Genomic DNA, 21,749 nt, shown 5'->3' on the forward strand with positions numbered 1-21,749 from the left:
CCAAATGTGGTTACATGTTGCTTCCAATTTGGTTAAATTGTATCTGCTTACTTTACAGATTATACCTTTGATAATGACATGCCTTCCTATTTTTGATACATACTACATATGTCTATTAACCGTGTTCGTACATCAAACTAATGCTCTTTTGTATCCCTCGTCAATCACTTATGATGAGACAGTCACCCGGGTGGGTTTCTATGAGACGCCATACTCGTATAAAGAGTGCAGTGTCATCCTCCCCAGATGATTATCAAGAAACAGCAAGGCTAAATGAAGATAGTCAACGTAGCTCTCTAGTTGATCACCGCAATTCCCCCACACCACCATCGCAGGTGCTTGCTCTTACTTGGCAGTGTGATATGTAGTGTTCGTCTTACATGAAAGTAGTGTTCGTCAGTATCATGCATCAATGAGTTCTGAAGAGCAAATTTTATTCCTTTTTCTTGTGGGTTTGACTTGACAAGGCAAAATCAAGAAATAGGAAGGAAAAGAGTAAGGAAGGCGATGATGGTGGTCCTCTGCAGCAATGTAAACGGAGCATCTGTATCGATTCTCCTTGTACTGATAGTGCATTACAAGGTCCAAGTCTCTGCTCCCCTACTCCACCATCCAAGGTGCTTGCTCTAACTTGGCAGTGTGATATCTGGTTGCATGTTGCATATGGTGTCTAGCTCGTATTGCTCCTAATTAGTGTAAACTGCATCTGCTTAGCTTACATATGATACATGTGAATATGACACGCTTTCCTGTTTTTGGTACATACTATATCTTATGATAAGGCACTTTTCTTGTGTATCCCTCATCAAAGCTCCTAATTTGTTAAATTGCATCTCCTTAGCTTACACATTATACATGTGAATATGACACACCTTCCTATTTTTGGTACATACTACATCTGCCCATCACACCATGTTCTTACATCAAACTACTGTTTTTGTGTATCCTGCATCTATCGCTTATGATGAGACAGTCACGCGCGTGGGTTAATATGAGACGCAATACTCTTATAAAGAATGCAACTTCATCCTCTCCACATGATTCTCAAGAAACAACAAGCCTAAATGAATATATTGAAAGTAGCTCTGTACCTGAAGACCGCACTTCTCCTACACCACCATCACAGGTGCTTACTCTAACTTCGCAGTGTGATATGTGGTTGCATGTTGCATACGGTGTCTAGCTTGTAATGCTTCTAATTATGGTAAATTGCATCTGCTTAGTTTACACACTATACCTGTGAATATGACATGCCTTCCTATTTTTGGTACACACTACATCTATGTGTTAACCTTGTTCTTACATGAAACTACCTCTCTTCTGTATCCTGCATCAATTACTTACGATGAGTCACCTTTATTCGTTGCATATTGCATATTATTTCTAGCCTGTTGCCATGTATTGCTTCTAATTTGGTCAAATACATTTGTTAGGGCACCCTTTTAATTTGGCAGAGTGATATTTGTTTCATCTTTCATATGGTTTCTAGCTTGCATCGATTCTAACAAGTTCAAGCACCTTGTGCTTAGTTTACACTTTATACATTATACATGTCAATATGTCACGCCGTCCTGTTTTTCATATATATATTCCATCCTCCTATCATGCGGCTGCCTTACATGAAAGTAGTGTTCGTCAGTATCATGCATCAATGAGTTCTGAAGAGCAAATTTTATTCTTTTTTCTTATGGGTTTGACTTGACAAGGCAAAATCAAGAAAGAGGAAGAAAAAGAGTAAGGAAGGCGATGATGGTGGTCCTCTGCAGCAACGTAAACAGAGCATCTGTACCGATTCTCCTTGTACTGATAGTGCATTACAAGGTCCAAGTCTCCGCTCCACTACTCCACCATCCAAGGTGCTTGCTCTAACTTGGCAGTGTGATATCTGGTTGCATGTTGCATATGGTGTCTAGCTCGTATTGCTCCTAATTAGTGTAAACTGCATCTGCTTAGCTTACACATGATACATGTGAATATGGCATGCTTTCCTGTTTTTGGTACATACTATATCTGTCTATCACACCATGTTCTTACATGAAACTAATCTTCTTGTGTATCCTGCATCAGTCACTTATGATGGGACACCTTTAAGTTGGCAGTGTGATATTGGTTTGCGTCTTGAATATGATTTCTAGCATGTATTGCTTCTAGTTTGGTGAACGCCACCTATGACGAGACCGTTTTAACTTGGCAGAGTGATATTGACTGCACCTTCCATATGGTGTCTTGAAGTGTTTCTAATTTGTTGAAGTGCCTTCTGCTTAGTTACCACATCATAGGTGTGAATATGTCAAGCCGTCCATTTTTTCGTACATATTCCATCCTCGCATCATGACTTTGCCTTTCATCAGAGTAGTGTTCGTCAGTATCATGCATGAATGAGTTCTGAAGAGTGAATGATATTCCTTTTTCTTGTCGGTATGACCTCACAATGCAAAATCAATAAAGCTGAAGGAAATTGGCAAGGCATTGGATGATGGTGGTCCTTCCGAGCAACTGAAACAGAGGTTCTCTATAGATTCTACTCCGCCATCCTCCCAACAAGATTCGCAAGACAACGCAAGGCTAGACAGTCAACGTATCTGTGTAGATGATGAGCACATCTCCCCTACTCCACCATCACAGGTGCTTGCTCTAACTTGGCACTATTATATGTGGTTGCATGTTGCGTATGATGTCTAGCTTGTATTGCTTCTAACTTTGTTGAATTGCATCTGCTTACTTTACACATAGTGCCTATGAATATGACATGTGTTCCTGTTTCTACATCAGACTACTATTCTTGCATATCCCGCATCAGTCACTTATGATAAGGCGCCTTTAAGTCGCCACTGTGATATTGGTTGTGTCTTGCATATGATTTCTAGCATGTACTGCTTCTAATTTGTTGAAACGCCATACAATTTGAACTTGGCAGAGCGATATTGGTTGCGTCTTTCATATGGTGTCTAGCTTGCAGTGCTTCTAATTTGTTGAAATGCCTTCTGCTTAGTTACCACATCGTAGGTGTGAATATGTCACACCATCCTGTTTTTCATACATATTCCATCCTCGCATCATGTGTTTGCCTTTTATCCGAGTAGTGTTCGTCAGTATCATGCATGAATGAGTTCTGAAGAGCAAAATCATTACAGCTGAAGGAAATTAGTCTGACAGTGGATGATGGTGGTCCTTCGGAGCAACTCAAACAGGGGGTCTCTACAGATTCTACTCCGCCATCCTCCCAACAAGATTCTCAAGACAACACAAGGCTGGACAGTCAACGTAGCTGTGTAGATGATGAGCACATCTCCCCTACTCCACCATCATAGGTGCTTGATCTAATTTGAGATTATTATATGTGGTTGCATGTTGCGTATGATGTCTAGCTTGTATTGCTTCTAACTTGAATTGCATCTGCTTACTTTACACATAATGCCTATGAATATGACATGTATTCATGTTTCTAGAACATACGTGTACATGATGAGCACATCTCCCCTACTCCACCATCACAGGTGCTTGCTCTTACTTGGAACTGTTATACGTGGTTGCGTTTTCCGTATGATGTCTAGTTTGTATTGCTTCTGATTATGTTGAATTGTATCTGCGTAGCTTACAACTTATACCTGCAATGATCACTTACCCATAAGACACATTTAACTTGGGACTGTGATGTAGGTTGCATCTTGCATTGTCTTCTAGCTTGTACTACTTCTAATTTCTTGAAATGGCTCTTACGACGAGACACTTTTTACCTGATAGAGTGATATTGGTTGCATGTTCATATGGTGCCTAGCTTTCATTTCTTCTAATTTTGTTGAAATGCCTTCCGCTTACTATTTTTTCATACATATTCCATCATCCTATCGTACGTGTGAATATGAAACGCTGTCTTTTTTGTATATATTCCATCCTCCTATCATGCGCTTGCCTTACATCAAAGTAGTGTTCGTCTGTATCATGCATCAACTAGTTATGTAGAGCCAATTTTATTCATTTTCTTGTGGTTTTGACTTCATAAGGCAATATCAAAAAATCTGAAGGAAAATAGTAAGTTAGGGGATGTTGGTGGTCCTCCCCACCGACGCAAACAGAGACTCTCTAGATTTGCCACTGCTACTGCTAATGAAGTTGAAGTCCCAAGTCTACATGATGAGTTCATCTCCCGTACTCCAGCATCGCAGGTGCTTGCTCTAAGTTGACAGTGTGATAATTGGTTTCATGTTGCATATGTTTTCTAGCCTGTATTTCTTCTATTTTGATTAAATTGCACCTGCTGAGTTTATACGTTATACATGTGCATATGACATGGCTTTCTGTGTCTAGAATACACTGCATCTATCTATCATACCATGTTCTTACATCAAAGTACTGCTGTTGTATATCCTGCATCAGTCACTCATGATTGGACGCTTCTAACATAGCAGTTTGATAGTGGTTGCATCTTGCATTGATTTCTATGTTGTACTGCTTCTAATTTTTCGAATTGCCACTTATGACAAGATACTTTTAACTTGGCAGAGTAATATTGGTTGCATCTTTCATATGGTGTCTAGCTTGCATTACTTCCATTTTCTTAAAAATCCTTTTGCTTAGTTTGCACATCGTAGCTGTGAATATGTCATGCCGTCCTGTTTTTCTTACATATTCCATCCTCATACGGTTGTCTTACATCAAAGTATTGCCTGTCTGTATCATGCATCAATGAGTTTTGAAGAGTGATTTTATTCTTTTGTGTTGTGGGTACAGCTTGACATGACAAAGTCAAAAAGGAGCAAGGAAAATAATATAGTAGGGAGTGCTGTTACTCGTCGGGTGAAACGGAAAAGGTTCTGCCGTCGAGATTCTGCTGGTACTTATAGTGTAGTAGAAGGTCCAAGTCCACCGGCTAAATCTACAAACACAGTATCACCTGCTCCACCAGCTGCAGCATCCGCTTCAACTGTACCAGCATCTCAACCAGTTACTCGTTCGTTTGCTCCGGAACTGGCCAGTTTCCAAGCTGCTTTCACACCTAACACTACTTCCGAAGCACTGCTGACACAACATGACTTGGCAAGATCAGATGAACCTCATGAGCATCAACACCAAGACGGTACCTGACCGAGTCAAGTTGCAGTTGCATGCTCCTTTATATGTACTCTCACAGTTTGATGTACACTAACACTTTCCATATTCGTTGTTGAACTAGCACCACGGCGCAAGCGGAAACAGACATCAGGGATAATGCTTGACAGATTAACAAAATCTAAAGGAGGAAGAATGGAGATCCATTTTGAGGCAGGTTTAAAAAGTCCACGTGATGCTACAGAGTCAGCCAAGTTAGTATCAGAGGCAGCCGTTGCCGTTAGGTGTCATGCACGTATCCTCCCAACGTGGATCTAGTACATAAATGAGAAAGACAATACCCAGTTTAACACCTTTCTTGACCATTTATCTGTAAGTAATGTTATTCATCGCAATTAGTAATATTGTCTTGCTCTGTCCCATACTTTCTAGCTTCTTCCTAATAAGACTTACATTCTTTTTTCAACAGATGAGGTTCAAGTTGGATCCGAAAGATGATGCAACTAGACAAGCATGCACTCATGTTTTTTAGTCTGCTCTGCGACAGTATCGGTACCACCTTAGAAAATCTCACTTTGAAGGCAAGGCTAACAATGAAATCGCCCAAACATCTCTCCAGTGAATATATTACAGATGAAGACTGGACAACCCTCGTTAAACACTGGTCTAATCCAAAGTATCAGGTAGGCTATATGTATTTGATCAGACCACATATTGAACTTGTATTTATGTATGTGCCTTACAAGTGTATCTTCTTCTAGGCTAACTATTTGAAGAACAAAACCAACCGTTCTAAAGTGAAATTCCAACAGACCACAGGATCTCGTAGCTATATTGCACACTACGAGGCTCTTGTAAATAGCTGCTACTTCCTTCTTTTTTGTGCCATATTATCGTATCTATATTGACTTGTTCCAAATACAGAGGAAATCCCGTGTAGACCAAAAAGAACCTGAATCGAATGTAGTGCAAATCTTTAAGGATTGCCACACCAGCAAGATGAAGGGCATGAGTACACCAGTTCAAGCCACTGTTGTAAGTCCTTACTCCTCCTGCCTTGAACTGATTGGTACTGTGATGTGTTCATTTAACTACTTGGTTTGCAGTCAATGTCAGTTACTCTGTTCACTTTTATTCACAGTTGTCTTAACGTATCATTTCACCTTACATGGTTTAAAAGAGATGAAGGATATTCTTTTGGTCTTGATCTGTAATCTAGTTGTTATGTTCACGTGCGCACACAATGATAAAATAGCTTGTTTGTTTTATATTTGTTTGCCCATGATATGAATGATGTCATACTATGTCCATCCTACTTTAAACCATGTCTCTTTATCCTTAGATGTCAACGAATGTGAGGAAATAGACAATACAGTAGGCATGCTACATGGACATATGTTCCGAAAGTGATTTTATTATGTAGTTGGCACTACAATACATGCTAATGTATTACAGTTGTTCACAAAAATAAGATATGTATAAACATTTAACCTACTTTGTTTGTTTTTGTCTCATTAGTAACTTATCTGATACACTAATCTACAAGTTCAAACTTTCAGGAAGCTATGAAACAAATGATTGAACATCCACAACCACCTGAAGGTGACGAGGCTACTACAGGCACAATGTCACCTCTTGCTGCAGTGCGTCAGTATCTCTCCACTAACAGTGCAAAAAGCACCTTCCTGCGTAATTCTGGGTTGGTTGTCAAGGTAACCTCGTCCAAATCGCCTACTGAACAAAATCTCCCTGCTAGACAGAGTGATATATCTGTGCTCCAGACATAAGTCCAATCCCTAGTGGACATTGTTTCGGAAACAAGAATAGTGGTTGAGAAATATCGTCAAGATATGAATGGTTTTGAAACCAGACTATCAGACATTCGCTTCGTTGTTCAAGAGCAATGGCGGAAAAAGGTGGAGATCGTGCTGCTCCATCAGATTCTACAGCCTGAAACATTATCACTCAGGTCAAATGATCTATGCTTCTATACATCTGATGGTGCTTTTATCTGGAAGGACTGTAAACTTTATGCCAACAGACCTTTTGTTGTATGGTTGGAATTTATTTTGTTGTGATACAACATTTATGATGCTGCCTCAGGCTGCAGTAATTACGATGCTATTTTTGTACAGTGTAGGTTTATCTTAGTAATGTATTCGGCCTAAAGCTTCGTAGGAGCCCAACATGCCAACATTCGTCAGGCCCATTCCAATTGGGCTAAAAACGATTATGGGCCAAAATTGGCATGTAGCCCACTAAAAATATCTGGGCCTAAATCAGCATAAGCTTTCTTATTTTTCTGGTAGGCCTGTGCCCATAGTGGGCCTTTAACAGGCCTAAACATAATTTGGGCCCTCAGTAAAAATATGCCGTTTATAGGTGTAAATATCTCGAGCCCATAAAATACACGGGCCTTTAATAGACCGAAAATGAGATTGGGCCCTGATTGTGCCAAATAACCCATTGGACTTTAACAGGCCGAAATTCGGACGGGCCATAAATGCGCCGACCTAATACACGGGCCTTTAATAGGCCGGAACTTCGGCCGGGCTAGATTATCGTCATTTTTATATGGACCGTTAATGGGCCCGATATGACATTGGGCCACATATGGCCCATGGTTTACGTCCGGCGTTAATAGGCCGAAAATGACAACAGGCCGAAAGTGGCCCAAAGCTATAGTGGGCCTCTAACAGGCCGAATGTCAGACATGGCCGAATATGACCCAAATCCTTCACGGTCGTTTATGGGCCGAAAGTTTTGATGGCCTGTAAATGGGCCCAAATGAAGCCGGACCTTTAACAGGCCGGAAATACACCGGGCCGTAATTCGGCCCAATTACTTAGCGGACTGTTAACGGGCAGAAGTGACCATGGGCCGCGTTGATGACAAGTTTAGGACAGGCCATTGACGGGCCGATTTGACAGAGAATGTTGGGTCTTTAGCTGGGCCGACCCATTATGGTCGGCAGAATCTAGTGGGCCTTTAGCTGGGCCGTCCCATTATGGTCTGCAAAATCGTGTGGGCCTTTAGCTGGGCCGGCCCATTATGGTCCGCTAAATTTTGTGGGCCTTTAGCTGGGTCGGCCCATTATGGTCCGCTAAATCTTATGGGCCTTCGGTTGGGCCGACCCATTTACTCTTTGTGGGCCACTTTTGGGCCGGTCCACGTGTCAACATATCATAGGCCCATCTCGACCGTTGGAGGAGTGACACCTGTGCCAACGCGGAGCTGACGCGTGGATCCGTCAGCCAATGAGAATTTTACACGTGGAAAATATGCATTGGTCGTGGCTGTTAACGGGTTATCGGATCCAAAATCCGACCCGATAGCTTAACGACGTTCCATACGGTGGATGCCACGTGTCGGTCACCCTTGACGAAAGCACTTCTGTGACGCGTGATTTATCGTCATGGAAGTGGACACTTCCATGATGATAATTTTGGCAATGTCATGGAACACTTCTACGACCACACATGTATGACTATCTTGATTCTGTCATAAATTTGTCATGGATGTACATGCATGACAGAAAACGTAACCTACTGTGACAAACACGTATCATCACGGAAGTGTTTTTTTTTTGTAGTGCAATGGCAAGACGACTAGCAGAGATGAGACTTTTGTTGGCTTCAGGTACATGAAGAATATTGTTCAAGTAGAGATCACGATCTAGGGTATGAATTGCTGAACGACCAATATGTTTAATATCCATACCTGATCCGCTTGTAGTATGTATCTGTTCATTGCCGTTGTAGTGATCACGCACGTTCAGCTTCTCCAGGTCATCCGTGATATGATAAGTAGCACCACTATCAAGGTACCAGTTGGTGTCTACGCCATACTGCGGGGCTGGTAGATTGGCTGATTTCTCCTCCATACCTTGGTAGGACTCGTCATACCTTTTCCGGCACTTCCATGCCGGATGGCCCATCTTCCCGCAGATCTGACATTGCACCCGAGAAGCAGAGGCATGGTTGTTGTAGTTGCCTCCGCTGCCGCCTCCATTGTTGCCGCCGTGGCCACTGCCGCCACGACCTCCTGGCTTGGAATAGCCACGGCCGCCGCGGTCACCACCATTGCCAGCTTGCCTGCGGCCGCGGTCACCACCTCCACCGCCTTGCTTGCGGCCTCGGGTGGCACTGTTGGCGGAGGACTGCGACCCGCCGCCACGAAGATTCAACCTCGTCTCGAAGCTGAGCAGCTACGAGAAAAGCTCAGCTGCAGTGACCGGCTCCACCCTGGAGCACATAGCAGAAACCACCAGATCGAAATCTTCATCGAGTCCGGCGAGGATGTGGGAGACAATGTCTTCCTCGTCCACCCTCTTTCCCGCGACGATCAGCTCGTCGGTGAGGGTTCTGACCTTCTCGACGTAGTCGGTGATGGAAAGGTTGCCCTTCCGCAAGTTAGCGAGGGCGATGCGGACGTTGGTGGTCTGCGATCGAGTGCGAGATGCAAGCATCCCCTCGACCGTGTTCCAGAGATCCGCCAAGGTGTGACAGGACGCAACCCGGATGGCTATCTCACGAGGAAGAGTCGTCAGGAGATAGGAGAAGACTTGTTGGTCTTTCGCATACCAGGTTTGGAAGTCAGGATTCGCCGCTTTCGTCGTGGTCTTGCCGTCGACGGAGGCCACGTCGATCTGCATGGGCGGCGGCGGCTGCTCAACGTCGAGGTACTTCGCCATCTGGGCTCCCCGGATGGCGGAGAGCACGGTCGCTCGCCACAGGGCTTGGTTGCCCTTGGTAAGCTTCTCTGTGGTAGCGTGAGCGAATGGCGAGGAGAGGAAGGAACTTGAAGACGTCGCCATGGATGAGCTCGAGGATTGCTCTGATTACCATGAAAGAAAGAGAATTGTGGAAGCGTATGCTGTTCGGCAGGGACGCGTTCGTGTTATATAAAGATGTCAAGATTACAAGATAGGTTGCGCAGGTTGTTACTAGGCTTGGCCTCTACTCCAAGCTATACAAAGATAAACCTATCATAGCTAACAATCTGCCGCACACTCAAGATTACATGTATGTGTACATAATACGTGACAACATGTCACAAAATACTAGCCTATACATTTTCTACAAGCCTATCATTTAACAGGGGATAGGCAGTGGCGGAGGATGAAAAATATTTAAGATGGGGCGAACTTTGCGCCGGCAACCGTCGCGGCAACATGCAAGCCAACACCGGCGACTAGCAATACCGTTGTGCCGCTACTGCTCACCTGTCCCGTGTGCCCACGACTGGGCCTTGTCAAGTCTCCGCTGCTCCAGATCTTTGCCCGACCAACTGCCGCCACCTACAGTGGCCACTATCGTTAGGGTTGGTTGCTCGGTCACGTGACGAGAGTGGTGGAGCCGGGATTGAAGCAACGCCGGGCCAAAAGTAAATAAATTCGTCATCATGGAATAATTTTGACACTTTGTTTTTTCGGAAAAACTTCCAATCTATTCATTTTCAATCATGGCAGTACAACGAACATCAGAAATAAAAATTACATTCAGATCCGTAGACCACCTAACGACGACTACAAGCACTGAAGCGAGCCGAAGGCGCGCCGCCATCATCACCCCTCCATCGCCGGAGTCGGACACAACTTGTTGTAGTAGACAGTCGGAAAGTCGTCGTGCTAAGGCCTCATAGGACCAGCGCACCAGAATAGCAACGGCTGTCGATGAAGAATAATGTAGGTTGGAAGGATTCAACCCGAAAACACACGAACGTAGAAGAACAACGACGAGGCAGATACTCCATCCAACATTTCAATTCAAAGCTCAATTCTTAACAAATCGTGAAAATTTCAATTCATTGTCACATAAGCAGATAGGCTCCTACATAGGCCGGCTATACTGGCTGTAATATCCCCTCATGTCCCAATAATTTTACCAAGCATGAATGGAAATTTACCAAACGACGAGGCAGCAGGCAACATGGCGGCCGGGACTTGCGAAGGATGGTGGGGGCCAAGACCAGGGGAGTGAGGAGGCCGGGATGGCGGCTGGCGGCAGCACGTGAGCAACCTATTAGGGAGGCGGCCGGCGACCCTCGCGTTGAAGGACTGGAGCGCCTGTCCGCGTGTGGATCAGTGGATGTCGCCGTGCTTGTGCTTGTGCTGAACCAAAACCCCAAACTTTTCGCAAAAAAAAAGAACCAAAACCCCAAACGACCATGCCCCCCTTTTTCTATTTTTCTTTTCTTCTTCCATCCATCTAGCGATGCATGCACGACCTGATGTGTGTGTGCGCAGCTTATCGGTATATAAAATCTGGCGCTAAATCAAGGTAGGGCGGGCGCCTCACCTCGCCCTACCGAGTCTTCCGCTTGTGGGGATAGGGGATCACCCTGTCGAAGACCTTTCTTCGTTTGAATATAAGGTCCGACGTCGTTTACCTTTATAGCTACACTTCCTCATGAGACAAAAGTCTCAATCCAAGATATCCACTTGGGCGAGAAACCTTTTATACAGGAGTTTGTAGCAAAAAAGGTCATTTCACTTTATCATAGACTTTCTCAAAGTCTATTTTAAAGATCACCCCATTCATTTTCCTTCTATGCAACTCATGTACAGTTTCATGCAAGATACGACCCATCTAGGATATTCCGGTCTCCCACCAGCTACCGAATTGATCCTATATGTAGCGACTTTAGTGAAGATCTTGAAGCTGGCTTTATTGACAAGCTCTTGAGTTATTGTAAAGACTACAATATGTTTCTTGACCAATAAACAGCTTTCTTCACAAACAAGGAAAAAGTGTCCATCAGGTCATCTCGCAAAACAGGCCGTGCAATTACTATACAACTATGTTTGATTGTTTGGGAAAGATCTACCACCTCTGTAAAATCCACCTTCTCTCTTAGTATAAATATGACAGCACCTTGACGAGAAACGAAGATTTCGGTTGTATAGTTAGAACCAAGAGCATAGTGGCACAGCTATCTTAACAAGTAAAAACATGTTCTCCCATTGATTAGGAAGCGTGCACCAGCTGCCTCTCTGCACAAATTACATACCCCCTCTGTACAAACGGGGGTGGTGGCCGTATTTTTCCTCAACAGCAAGAAGACAAGGAAAGGAAGCATGCTGCGGACATCGAACCCTACAAATCGTTCAAAACCACTGCACATAACCCAGGCTAGGCGCATTGGTTTTGAAACTTTGGAGGGTCACACGTGTATGCTTTCAATTCATAGTTGAGGGTCAAATGAGCCAAGCTCCAAACTCGAGAGTTAAGTGAACTAACTTTTATTTAACACATCATCTACCGGGTTGCCAGTATGGCATCGCCTACAGGGCTCAAGGACCTCAAATTCAACAGCCGATGGAATTCTCCCAGCGATGTATCTACCTGCAGCCTCAACAGCTCTGTTAGACTCTTCGAGGGATCTCTCGCCTATCCAACAGCATTTACTCTTGTACTTTGCGGCGGTGCATATGCTAGTATCGCGAAGCTTCCTACCGCAGCCACGCGGAGTCGTATCCAGCGTGAGGCGCTCGAGTGAAGGAGCGCTCTCAAGGATGCTGATCACAAGCTTAATCAGGCTCTTGGCTGAACAGAAGCCCGTGATTGTCACCCGTTTGAGGCGGTCATGCTGGTATGCTGATTTCCCCTTTAGGTATACATCGTCCCCAGCATCACAATGATCTACTATGGCGTTTCGTGCTACCTGCAAATGATGATGTAGCATCAGCATTAATATCATTGTTCTACATCATCATCAATATCATTGTTCTTTGATAACCAATAGTTAAAAGATGAAAGATATGCTCCCAGGTTTTCCATAGATACTCCCTCCGTTCCGAAATAGATGACTCAACTTTGTACAAAGTTAGTACAAAGTTGAGTCATCTATTTTGGAACGGAGGGAGTAGCATATATAGCTCAAGAAGACATGAATAGTGACTTACACGCAAGATCAAAGATTCCAAGGCAGGAGAAGCATCAAGAAAAGAAACCAGAGAGAAGATATCATAGACAGGGGAGCAGGCTCCTGAGCCGTGAAATTCAAACTCCAAACTCTTGAGGTGGTGGAGCTTTTCATGAAGCATTGGCATGTTGACATTCTGAAGAACAAAGTCTGTTATTCAATATAACCACTACACGCTAGTCTACTGATACCTCTAAATATAATTTTCTCAAAATGTACCCAAAACATACCTCACCGCAGAACACCAGGGTAAGCCTCTCAACATTGCTGGCGATAGATGGAAGCTTCGCACAACTGTAAGAGAGAATTCCGGACGGATATAAAGATGACAAATATACTTCCGTAAGTTGGGAAGAATCTTCAATATAGATCTCTGGCGGGAACCCATAATGGTGAAAAGCGGAGAGATTTGGGGCACTGATCTCTATCACCTGAATCTTTGGACACCTTCCAACCTTGAGGAGCTTGAGCTTCTGCAGTGTACAAGGTATCTTCAAGCAAATTATCTCATTGCACGAAAAGATCTCCAACCATTCTAAGCTGAAAGATTTTGAGACCAACTGTCGTAGTCCCTCCTCAGTAATGTGAACACCGCACAGAACTAAACTTTTCAATCTTCTAAAGCAGCCAAGTGTTCCTATGGGATGAAAAGTGCAGTTGGAGATATAGAGGGACTCGATCAAACTCGTAGCCGCCTCATCAAATAAAACCGAACATGGGAAGCAGTACTTTTCCTTCATGGAAGGAGACAGCAACAAGCGAAGTTCTTTGATCCCAGGTTTGACAGCAATTCTGAGCCACCGGTCTAGGTAGGAGGCACTCACACTGCTACAATGCCAAAGATTAAGTTTTAGTGTCTTCACCTTCATCCCATTGTCGGAATAGTTATTAAGAATTTTGTCAACTTTGTTGATGAAATACATTTCACTTCCCTCAAATTTATCGCCAGGCGACCAAAGTGTTTGTATGTTGAGTGTGAGGTTCGAGTAGCATCTCCATGAACACAGAAATCGTCTAGATACACAGGCAGCACGACCAGTGTCTAGTACAGGCATGAGGGAATGTATATGATGTAGCATGTCCTGCAGTAGCATTGTTGACAAGTTTAGCAGTTAGGTTATAGCTAGCACTAACACTGACCTCACTTGGAATCAACAACAAAACTATATATAGTGTTAATTGACACATGTGCATTGCATCAAGACCTGCATTGAAGATAAAATAGCACTTAAGTTTATCTAATTGTTGTTAGCGAATTTACCATGCACAAGATTGTTGATCAATAATAAGAGGTATACATCGGAGTGCTACGCCGGAAGTTAATAACCACGGAGTTATTCGCAACCCATACCTCAGGAAGTTTGTCAAGCTCAAAGTCTTGTCTTGTTTTTGGGGCATCTTGACAAATGTCACCTTCTCCGCAGGGTTGAGTCTTTGTTTCAGCTGATGAAGTTCTCCGCCCCCTCTCTGCAGAGCATTTGGGCTCATTGATATCAAATTTTGTAGATCCATCATGCCATTAAAGTTTTGCATATGAACGCTAGGAAATCTTGGGACATAATTGCTAAAAAAAGAGGTAAAACACAGAGCATGATTACAAAAGATAATCTGCAATCTGTTGAGATTGTTTTTTTATCTCTTATTAAAGCACTAACTCGTATGTACTTTCAGTGTTCTTCCAAATTTTTGAGCTGAATCTATCTCAGTTCATTGCATAATCCAAATCGATCGGATAGCCAATAATATTCTGCAGTTCATCGACACCCTCGGGTATTGAGGCACATATTCACATCTACATAGAACTGCCAGAAGGGATTGGCCCAGATCGCTGCACACCGAAGCAACTCCCGAGTAGCTGGATTTAGGACGGCTGAAACTGGTAGAGGTGGATGGATGCTCAGGTGCTAAGGAAGCATCTGGTGGAGGTATTGCTGGAGCCCGGCAACGCGAACACAATTTGGTGGAGCTCAGCGGAGGGGCAGTTCAGTGCCGCGGCCGAGCGTCGGAGGCGGGGAAGAAACCTAGATTTGGTGGACGAAACAGTGCTCGACGGCGCTAGGAACGGAAATAAAACAGAGGAACTGGGATGTGGAGAGGGATAAGTACGTACTTGCAGGAGGAGTGTCGAGTTCCGGCAGGGGCTGCTGTGTCGTGCTCGTGCGCCCGGCACTCTGGAGCTCCATGGGCGTGCTCCGGTGAGGCCCTCGGTGCCGACGACGTAGGGGAGGGGTCTCGCCGTGTCTCGCCGTGCCGAGCAGGGGAATCCGCGCTTGTCATCCGCGTCGAACTTTTGGCCTTCTATAAAATTATTTTTAGGAAATATGTATTTGGTAACCATGTGCCGTTTGCAAAATCGCCACCCCACCTGGATGACGTCCATTTCAAATCCAACGCACACCACATATTCCAGCGAGTAGTTTTGTTTTTTCTGTCACCAGTGTGTGGGCCATCGCTCCATCGCCCGCTTCGCTCGAACCGTCTCCCCCGTCGTGCGCGACTTAACTCTCCCCTCCCTCCACTCGTCTCATTTCCTCTATAACGGCACGCCCACTTCTCTGTCGCTCCGCGCCCGCTCTTTCTCCGTTGACGGCGAGCGGCGGCGCCTTCTCCGGCCGATTCTCGGCGCCGGTCTTCTGTTCCATCGGTGAGTATCGACTCAATCGCCCTCAGATGCGACCCTAGTAGTTCGCGCGTCTCAATTCGTCTGGTAACCGCGCGCCCGCTTATCTTTCGCTCCGCCCCCGCTCTCTCTCCGTCGACGGCGAGCGGCGGCGCCTTCTCCGGCCGATTCTCGGCGCTAGTATTCTGTTCCACCGGTGAGTATCAACTCAATCGCCCTCACATCCGCCCCCAGTAGTTCGTGCTCTGTTTCTCGACACCATTAGTGGCGAGATGTTCGTCGGGATGGTCACATGTTAGAACAAACGAGAAATGCGCCCAATGCGTTCAATTCGTGGTGCAGATGCTATTTGTTAGGCCCTGTTTCGCATGCACATCGTTTCAGTGATTAATTTGCCATTTTCGATTTCGTGGCTAGTTGCCGTAATTTTTGAACTGACCCCCTCTGCTACACGACTCGATTCTGATTTCTAGGGTTTTCTCTAGATGCAAAACCATTATGTATACATTCATGATTCGCCATCAGTGAAGTATACATTCATGATTCTGATTTCTAGGGTTTTCTCTAAATGCTACATGGCTCGATTTCCCTGATCTTTGTTAGCACTATCAGTGGTGTCTCGTTTCATGATGCATTTTGTGTTTCTAACTGATGGATGTGCTATCATTTAGCTCACATGAACTTTAGTTATGAATATTACCATCAGTGGTGTGAATAATTTATCAGGAGTCCACTATAAAATTATCATGTCACTGAATACTTAGTTCTGTGATGTCCAATATATGTGTTTGTGCGCAAGTTGTTGCCATCCCTAATTTGCATAAGTTATCTTCCCCAATTCATACTTTTTATCGGTGTATTATAAGCAAACAAAAATTCAGGTATTCAATATCTAGTAGAAGCACACATGTCCTTGTCATTCTCTGTTGTGGATGAGTTATGTTGTTGTATGTTCACAAGTTACCAATGTATCATAAGAATATGTGTGTGACTATTAATTCAACAGCTGTGCATCCTTTATGCTCAATTTTTTTTCTCTTTTGTTATTTTTGTGTGTCAGGTCACAATGCCAAGGAAGCGCAAATTAGATGATGACTTTGAGGAGGTGAACCCCTTAAAGAAGCATAAGCCTCCCGCAGATCGAAACATGGCTTGTCCTAGTGCTCTTGTGACTGCCTGTAAGGATATGTCAGATGAGAGAATGGCTGCGATCGATGACATGGATTTCACTAGTCTGCGGAATATCGAGTGTGATAATCTGTTCAATCGGCTTTCTCAATGGCTTGCTGGTGTATACGACCCTGATTCCCATGAGGTTGTTGTACCTGGTCGCGGAAGGTTACCGGTCAATGAAGAGTCTGTGCATCGTATAATGGGTGTGCCTCGAGGTGATATTGCGGTGGATTTCAAGGTTCCTACAGATGCACAGCTTGAGCTTGTGGGAGATTTTTTTGGTGATCTTCGACATGCTCCTAAAACTGTGGATGTATTAAACCTTATCTTGAGCACTAACCGGCATGACGGCAATTTCAAGAGCTTGTGGCTTGTGCTTGCTGCCAGCACCCGTGATGGCGCCGATGACTTCCAACAAAATCAGAACCAGATGGTATCCTGTGTTGGTAAGCACATCTGGCTATCTTTCTAGTTCAAGCTTTTTATCTCTTTTCTTTTCTGTTTTCTTTACCTGGTAACTTTTTTGCTCCTTAGTCTGATGATTATGCCCATATGCACTTTGATAATTTTCCCTGATTTTCGGAGTGTGGTAATTTCTGTCCCTTTGATTTTTCTATGATCTGAAGTGTGGTATTTATGTAGTAATGCACCTGATAACTTTATATGAAGGTGTAGTAATTATATAGTAATGCACCGGATAACTTTTTATGAAGGTGTAGTAATTACATAGTGATGCACCTGATAACTTTTTTTTGAAGGTGTGGTAATTATGTAGTAATGCACCTGATAACTTTTTCTAAAAGTGTGATAATTATGTAGTAATGCACCTGATAATTTATTTATGCCTTGCAATATGGTAATTTTGACTTATTTCTCAATAATGTGGTAATTGTGTGCTTATGTACTTGGTGGTTCAATGCTTTAACAGTGTTATAAGTGTCTACTTATGTCCCCTGCTAACTTGTGTGCATACATTCCTCTATGTTTCATGTGTTTTCTTTTTTTTCGCAGCAAAATATTGGCAATGTAAAAAACCTCAACTGGTGTAAATTTATTGCGGATCAGCTTCACAAAGCCCTTTCAAAAGGAAAGCCTACGACGGGTTGCCTCCTATTCTAAAATGTTAGTCCCCCATTCTTTTTCTGTTCCCATGATTTTTGGATTGTACATCTTATTCCGCCAAACAACTAGATTGTAATGACCTTTTCTGTTTTTCCAGCTTCTGTATATAGATGCTATTGACTTAACTGGCCTTGGTATCATCTTGCCAAATGGTCTTTTTGTAATTAATGTGTGGACGAATGAGTTGGCATCGAAAGTTCTCCGGATGGATGTCCAGAGGGACAAGATTTCTTATGGGAAATTACCGGTAATTTCCCATTCGTCATTTTTCTTACCTTCTATGTATTGCCATCTTTTTATCAAGATTTTAATTTGTTTTTATCATTTTTTTTCAGCTTAAGCTCCAATATGGTCAAGACTATTGCTTGTTTAGTGGCTTACAAGGTCTAGATAAATTCATGCGTGTTCATGCACCGCAAAACTATTCTGAACATGTATTTCAATCTTTTTTGTGCGTTTGGGTATTTTTGCTTTCCTTTTCCTGGTAAATATTGTTATAAAGACCTGGTAACTTGTACTATTTTTAGGATGGTAACTTTTTTTTTATTTTTAAATTCTCACTTTGGAATAACTTCATTTGAACTTATGTTTGTGTGGTATTTTTAGTTGTTTTTGCATGGTACTTAATGTCTCTCACAACTTGATTATTTGTTTTTTCATTCATGATTTTCTATCAGAAACTTGCTAAAGCTTCTACTATTGTGGGTCGCTTTTCGTCTAGCATGGTTGGCCTCCTGGGTGGTCTTGTTAATGAGTTCATGTCCTTGGATGATGAAGACAGCTCATGGATGTCCCGTGTGTTAGAGAGCCAACTAAAGGGTTTATCCTCTGCTGCCGGGAAGACTGCCGGGAAGACTGCAAGCACCCGTCCTGCATCCCGCTCGCGTGAAGTAAAAGATACCGGCAAGCAAACTGTCATAGGTTCAGATTCTGATCATGAGGATAGTGATGGTGGCGGTGATGGTCACTCTGACGAAGATCTAGATTTTCACGTTCATTACCATGGTTCTTCAGGTGGACCGAACGCCCATGAGGCTTCAGGTAGTGGGGGTAGTGCTGGACCGAATGCCCATGATGCTTCAGGTAGTGGCGCAGCGAATGCAAATGTGGGTGCAACCATGTTTGCAACTGCCAATGTGTCGGTAAGGTCAGCCGGAATTGATGGAACTGCTACTGCAGGAACCGATCAGCCTCTCCAGTCTCAGATTATGCTTACTGCACGTTCCGGGAATGTATCTAGTGATGGATTGCATAACCAGCCAGATATGACGGATACTCAAAACGAGGCTGCTGTTGATGCTTCTGTGAAGAGGTGCGGTTCTTCTCTTGTTCGTAACTTGGATAAGCAATATTCCAGGCGTCACAAGAAATTACGCCTACCTTCTCCGCCCATGGCCACTGGTACAACTGTTTCTGACCAGCCGTTTTTGGATGCTACACATCGTTCTATCAAGGCAATAGTCATCAATGAGCTTGGCTTGTAGGCCCTGATAAGGGCACTAACTCAGTAATTGCCAATCCCACGCGGAAGAAGCAACATCCTCGCGAGTTTCTTATCATCTGCTAGTTGATTTCTTTTTATTTTCATTTGTTATATTGCATTTTTTAGTTGGTAATTTCTGTCGATATAAGCTGGTAACTAATGTTATTTTTAGCTGTTGTATGCAAATATAATCTGATAACTAATGTTAATATAAGCTGGTAACTAATGTTTTTATAAGCTGGTAATGTCCATGTTTATTTTTCTTTGTGTACATACTTACTTGTTGTTACTCTTTTGTGTTATCACTTTTCCTAGCACCTAGCTTCTGATAATTAGAAGTAACTATGTCTGGATAGTTTCTATTCCTTAATAAGCATGTGTTTTTGTCTAGAATGGATAGTAATTATATCATGGTAAGGCTGATAACTTTTAGTAGTTATTTTCACGATAATAACTTCAGTTTTTTATTTGGACAATATGTAGTTTAACTTTGTTTGCATGATAATTTTAGTAATTATATGCTGGTAAGCATGTGTTATTTGTCTACGGTAACATTTTTCTCACGTGCACTATATCCTTTTCAAATAATAACTTGTTAGGTGTTCGAATGCTCCATCTATTAGTGTTGCCGACCTTCAGCAAACGCCGGTCTACCAGTGTGGGTGTCACGTTTGAGGAGATACCTAGTAGTCCTGCACGTTCTTCGGCAGATGTTGACTCGTCTGACACGTCACGCAGGTGATTATGAATGTTATTTTCCTCACTATATGATATCTAATTGATTTTCTCTATTTGTTTATTTTTCATTTGTAAATTAGGTGAATATATACCGGTAATTTAACTCTTTTATGCGTGGCATCATAATCTGTATGGTAATGACTGGTAGTTTTTATAGTCAAAGCTCTTACAATATTACTGTTTTTTAGCATGATAAATTTGTTGGTAACTTTGTTATCTTCATAGTCACCATCTTCATTAATGATTCATGACGATGTTGATTTTTTGCATTATGTGGATAACCAAGTTGGCCATAAGCTGTCAAATAATTTGAATACAAGCTGGTAACTAAAGTTATTTTTTAGCTGGTAACTTCTGTCAATATAAGCTGGTAACTAATGTTATATTTAGCTGTTGTATGCAAATATAATCTGATAACTAATGTTAATATAAGCTGGTAAGTAATGTTTTTATAAGCTGGTAATGTCCATGTTTATTTTTCTTTGTGTGCAGCAAGAAGACCAAGATTACTGTGAGGAAGGTTATGAAGTCTTCTAAAGTTGCGCAACTAGGCATTCTCCTCGTGTTGCTTCCAAGGACACGAAAGATGATTTTAAAGACTCCCCCATGGTCACTTCTCCAATGGCTGTTGTGCAAGATAATGCCCCTGTGAGGAATTCACCAGATGCTGGTTTTGGAGTTGTGGATGAACTCGCGGCAGCAGCCACTATTACTCAAGTGGTAGAAGAAATTGCCAATGTTGTTATTGGCACTGAAGCTGAAACTTCTGCTGATCAACCTAAAGGAATTGCTCCTCCAATGAGTGTTGTTGTAGCTGAAACTTCTGTTGATCAACCTCAAGGAATTGCTCCTTCAATGAGCGTTGCTGTAGCTGAAACTTGTGCTGATCAAGATCAAGGAATTGCTCCTCCAATGAGCGCTACCATAGTTGAAGATGACCAAGCTCCTATCAAAATACCATGTGTTGTTCAAGCTCAAGTTGAATCTTCCCAATCCAATGTGGCAGAACCAGTTGAAATTGAAGATGCATTGTTTGTTGAAGCTCAACCTGGGGATGACCAAGTCACCGCCCAAGAATTCAGCATTAATGCAGATGTAGAAGATGTTGTTGCTGATAGGGCCTACTGGGATTTCACCCCACCATCTTACTCTCTTGGCCTAGATTTTGGCCCCACACCGCCCGGACCAGTTATTAATACGACGACCGCAGTCCCAGCTGCAGTTCCAACTGTTGGAAATATGCCCTAGAGGCAATAATAAATTGGTTATTATTATATTTCCTTGTTCATGACAATCATTTATTATCCATGGTAGAATTGTATTGATAGGAAACTCAGATACATGTGTGGATACATAGACAACACCATGTCCCTAGTAAGCCTCTAGTTGACTAGCTCGTTGATCAATAGATGGTTATGGTTTCCTGACCATGGACATTGGATGTCGTTGATAACGGGATCACATCATTAGGAGAATGATGTGATGGACAAAGACCCAATCCTAAGCCAAGCACAAAGATCGTGTAGTTCGTATGCTAAAGCTTTACTAATGTCAAGTATCATTTCCTTAGACCATGAGATTGTGCAACTCCCGAATACCGTAGGAGTGCTTTGGGTGTGCCAAACGTCACAATGTAAC

The 21,749-nt window shown here is 43.1% G+C and overlaps 1 protein-coding gene and 1 pseudogene across 2 annotated transcripts; both read right to left on the reverse strand.

The window, feature by feature from the left end:
• Nucleotides 1-9,240: 9,240 nt before the first annotated feature.
• On the reverse strand, nt 9,241-9,379 carry LOC123038491 (uncharacterized; annotated as a pseudogene).
• A 2,608-nt stretch (nt 9,380-11,987) lies between these two features.
• LOC123190602 (F-box protein At2g39490) lies at nt 11,988-15,264 on the reverse strand. 2 transcript variants are annotated; one of them, XM_044603274.1, is made up of 5 exons: nt 15,086-15,264; nt 14,327-14,442; nt 13,206-14,057; nt 12,956-13,111; nt 11,988-12,714 (listed from the first exon to the last, which is right to left on the reverse strand). In XM_044603274.1, exons 1-5 carry the CDS (start codon nt 15,156-15,158, stop codon nt 12,286-12,288), a joined length of 1,626 nt encoding a protein of 541 aa, XP_044459209.1. In that variant the 5' UTR covers nt 15,159-15,264; the 3' UTR covers nt 11,988-12,285. The 2 variants fall into 2 exon arrangements, with proteins under 2 accessions (XP_044459209.1, XP_044459210.1); XM_044603275.1 differs by having other exon boundaries at nt 13,206-14,180.
• Between the last annotated feature and the right edge of the window lie 6,485 nt (nt 15,265-21,749).

This window comes from Triticum aestivum, chromosome 2A, assembly GCF_018294505.1.
Source record: "Triticum aestivum cultivar Chinese Spring chromosome 2A, IWGSC CS RefSeq v2.1, whole genome shotgun sequence".
Taxonomy (NCBI): domain Eukaryota; kingdom Viridiplantae; phylum Streptophyta; class Magnoliopsida; order Poales; family Poaceae; genus Triticum; species Triticum aestivum.